Source organism: Salvelinus sp. IW2-2015, linkage group LG20, assembly GCF_002910315.2.
Source record: "Salvelinus sp. IW2-2015 linkage group LG20, ASM291031v2, whole genome shotgun sequence".
In the NCBI taxonomy this organism is placed as follows: domain Eukaryota; kingdom Metazoa; phylum Chordata; class Actinopteri; order Salmoniformes; family Salmonidae; genus Salvelinus; species Salvelinus sp. IW2-2015.
Genome location: NC_036860.1, coordinates 62,576,688 through 62,580,899, shown reverse-complemented (window position 1 = coordinate 62,580,899; position 4,212 = coordinate 62,576,688). Strand labels below are relative to the sequence as shown.

Below are 4,212 nucleotides of genomic sequence, written 5' to 3'. Positions count from 1 at the left end.
AGCATCTTCACAGGTCCTTTGCTGTTGTTCTGGAATTGATTGCACTTGCACCAAAGTACGTTCATCTCTAGGAGACAGAACGCGTCTCCTTAGGAGCAGTGGCTTCTTCCTTGCTGAGCAGCCTTTCAGGTTATGTCGATATAGGACTAATTTTACTGTGGAAATAGATATTTTGCACCGGTTTCCTCCAGCATCTTCACAAGGTCCTTTGCTGTTGTTCTGGAATTGATTTGCAAAGTACGTTCATCTCTAGGAGACAGAACGCGTCTCCTTCCTGAGCGGTATGACGGCTGCGTGGTCCCATGGTGTTTATACTTGCGTACAATTGTTTGTACAGATGAACGTGGTACCTTCAGGCATTTGGAAATTGCTCCCAAGGATGAACCAGACTTGTGGAGGACCACAATTGTTTTTCTGAGGTCTTGGCTGATTTCTTTTAATTTTCCCATGATGTCAAGCAATTAGCCACTGAGTCTGAAGGTAGGTCTTGAAATACATCCACAGGGACACCTCCAATTGATTCAAATGATGTCAATTAGCCTATCAAAAGCTTCTAAAACCATGACATAATTTTCTGGAATTTTCTAAGCTGTTTAAAGGCATAGTCAACTTCGTGTATGTAAACTTCTGACCCACTGGAATTGTGATACAGTGAATTATAAGTGAAATTATCTGTCTGTCAACAATTGTTGGAAAAATTACTTGTGTCATGCACAAAGTATATGTCCTAACCGACTTGCCAAAACTATAGTTTGTAACAAGAAATTGGTGGAGTGGTTGAAAAACGAGTTTTAATGACTCCAACGTAAGTGTATGTAAACTTCCGACTTCAACTGTATCTCTAGTATTTACTATATGTTCTGAGAAAACCATAGAACCCACTTTCAACACACACCTATGAAGGTATCGGTAGTCGCATCTGGTAGACACACATCTAGACATTTGTGATGAAGGGTTTGTATTTTTAGTATGCCATCACCCCAAACCAAACCATATGTATGTCATGACTGAGGAAGCTCTATCTAGTAGAGAGACACTATCTGAGTGTGAAATCAGTTCCAAGTTGATGTAATCTTGACAGAAAAAAGTAGCACTCACATCAGTTATATTCATATTGCTAAGCTTCTTACTCTCTAAGCACATTTAAAACATCTGAATTAGCTGAATTAGTACCATAGAGTTAGACTAATGTTCAGCACACAGGGAAAGGAAATGAGTGCACTGCACTCTGGGATACCTTATGTATGACCAATCCAGGACTTCCATAATTCATAATTAGATTAAACTCCTACACCAGGGTTCCTAAATAGAGGGCTAGTAGGATAAATAATCATTAACACAATAAGGCCATGAAGTTTCCAAGAAACAATGGATAAATCATTACAAATTAATGGTTATTCAGTACTGCCTGAAATAGAAACCAGCACCCCCTGAAAATTCAGAATTAAAACAATTATTAATAATTTATTTTAAAACATTCCCCCCCCCACAAATGTAGGCCACTGGGCCTTTACTAGTCCTGTATTGGCAGCTATGGAGAACAGCACCTGATAGCTTTGAAAAGCCAATATATTTTCTTGACGCCAGATACTGTAGGGGTGATGGCTATAACTGACGCCAGATACTGTAGGGGTGATGGCTATAACTGACACAGATATGTAGGGTGATGGCTATAACTGACGCCAGATACTGTAGGGGTGATGGCTATAACTGACGCCAGATACTGAGGGGTGATGGCTATAACTGACGCCAGATTACTGTACGGGGTGATGGCTATAACTGACGCCAGATACTGTAGGGGTGATGGCTATAACTGACGCCAGATACTGTAGGGGTGATGGCTATAACTGACGCCAGATACTGTAGGGGGGTGATGGCTATATACTGACGCCAGAATTACTGTAGGGTGATGGATATAACTGACGCCAGATTACTGTAGGGGTGATGGATTATAATGATGCCAGATACTGTAGGGGTGATGGATATACTGACGCCAGATACTGTAGGGGTGATGGAATATAACTGGACGCAAGATACTGTAGGGGTGATGGCATAAACTGACGCCAGATACTGTAGGGATGATGGCTATAACTGACGCCAGATACTGTAGGGGTGATGGCTATAACTGACGCCAGATACTGTAGGGGTGATGGATATAACTGACGCCGATACTGTAGGGGTGATGGATATAACTGACGCCAGATACTGTAGGGGTGATGTATAACTGACGCCAGATACTGTAGGGGTGATGGCTATAACTGACGCCAAGATCTGTAGGGTGATGGCTATAACTGACGCCAGATACTGAGGGTGATGGCTATAGACTGACGCCAGATACTGTAGGGGTGATGGATATACTGACGCCAGATACTGTAGGAGTGATGGCTATAACTGACGCCAGATACTGTAGGGGTGATGGAATATAATGTATGCAATCTAAACAGCAAGGCTCATTCCATAGTTCCTACTTTCTTACGACAGGAATACAATTTGAATAGTCATTCTAGAACGCTAAGAGTTACATTTGTTATCGTTCTATTACATTGTATCATCACCAATTTCACAAGCAACATTAACTGTTCAACATCAATCAACGGAGTGCAGCAGCAGTAGTAAGACACATATGGCACTCAATCTCTTTCACTGCTTTGGTCACAAAATACTTGTTTTGGTGTTAATTAGCCTACTTATCAAATGATCAACTTCTTCACGAAAGATTCACCCTCGTTTGACCAATAGGCAACATATAACCACTCCCTCGATAGCCTATACACGTGACAGCAATTGTCAAATATTATGTAAATAAGGTTAACTCGTTACAATATAACAACRTTATAATAAGCAAGTCATAGCAAGCAGATACATACCGAGAATTAGACAGGCGATGTCAAGCAGAATAAAAGGAATCCCTCTCGTCTCGAACATTTTTACGGTTTCTCCTCAGCTCGTTGACACAGATGATCCTTAGACGACTCGTGTTGTCGTCGTATCCTTGAAAGCGTAGTAGCCGAGTAACCGTAGATCTGATTAGACTAAACCTAAACAATACTTCGATCTAAAAATAATATTAGAAACCGTCAATTGAGAAGCCTAACCTTTGAAGCCTTATAATGACTACAGACAGCGTAAATGCCGTAATTTGACACAGAATGTTAGAGCTGATCCTCCCCTTTGAATGATCGAATCGTCGTGCGCATCGAAATCCTAATCACAGGCGCCGACCGTGGCCCGGTAAATTAGACGGTCCTTTGAGTATCATTAAAATCGGTTGGCAGAGCCGACGGTGAAGGCTATAATGTAGAGGTCTGTATACTCTGTAGTCTACCAGACTGCGCAAAGAGCCATGAGCACAGTGGGGTTTCGTTATGGCAGCTGGCGAAGAGGATGGACAGAAGAGACTATCGCCTGCCTGTCTGCCAGCACAAAAGCACAATAGAATATGACAGCACGGATAACCTTTCGCCCCGCCTACTCTAGGCCTACTGCCATTGCGGTGTTAATTTATTCAATTAAAGTAGCAACATTATTATGGTCCTTTAATAACTAATTGAGCAAAAGATACACAGATATCACATAGGAAGAAAATATCTTATGCAGCCTGCTTGATAGGCTAAATGCAAAGCATAATTTGTAAACCTGTAACAAAAAGCTATATTGGTTTTATCAATAAACATTCCCAAGACTTCTCATAAATATTGTAAACTATATCTTATAAAGCCTATATCATTTATCCAGGACATTTTATTGAAGTTTAGGAACCATATTGTTTTCTTCACGTGCTCGTGTGAAATGGGAAACTGGGAGGTGGGAAGTCTGAAATCCGACATGTTTGTGTTCAAGTGCTTGTTATTAATGTTGTTAATAATGAAGTTAGCTAGTTTGCTTAACATTGGCAATATGGTCAAACTAGCTAGGCCTACATTATCTATAGACTACCTATTAATATGGTCAAACTAGCTAGGCCTACATGATCTATAGGCTACCTATTAATATGGTCAAACTAGCTAGGCCTACATGATCTATAGGCTACCTATTAATAAGGAAGTTGTCAAAAACTGATCTGTCAACTTTTGGTTGAAAAGGTGAAAGGTAATTGGTAAAAATTCACAACTTGACAACTTGGCAAAAAAAATGTATCACTTGCAATTCCGACGTGGAGTATAGATAACTCCGATAGCACGTGAACACCGGCGAGAATGAAACGCATGAGTG

At 40.8% G+C, this 4,212-nt stretch overlaps 1 protein-coding gene across 1 annotated transcript in view; it reads right to left on the bottom strand.

Moving 5' to 3' along the window:
* LOC111980881 (phospholipid phosphatase 1) overlaps positions 1-3,433 on the bottom strand; it is a 36,360-nt gene extending 32,927 nt beyond the window's left edge. Inside the window, exon 1 of the mRNA XM_024011925.2 lies at positions 2,868-3,433. Within this exon, the coding sequence (XP_023867693.1) occupies positions 2,868-2,925 (58 nt within the window). The 5' untranslated portion in view covers positions 2,926-3,433. The remainder of the gene's footprint in view (positions 1-2,867) is intronic.
* Between the last annotated feature and the right edge of the window lie 779 nt (positions 3,434-4,212).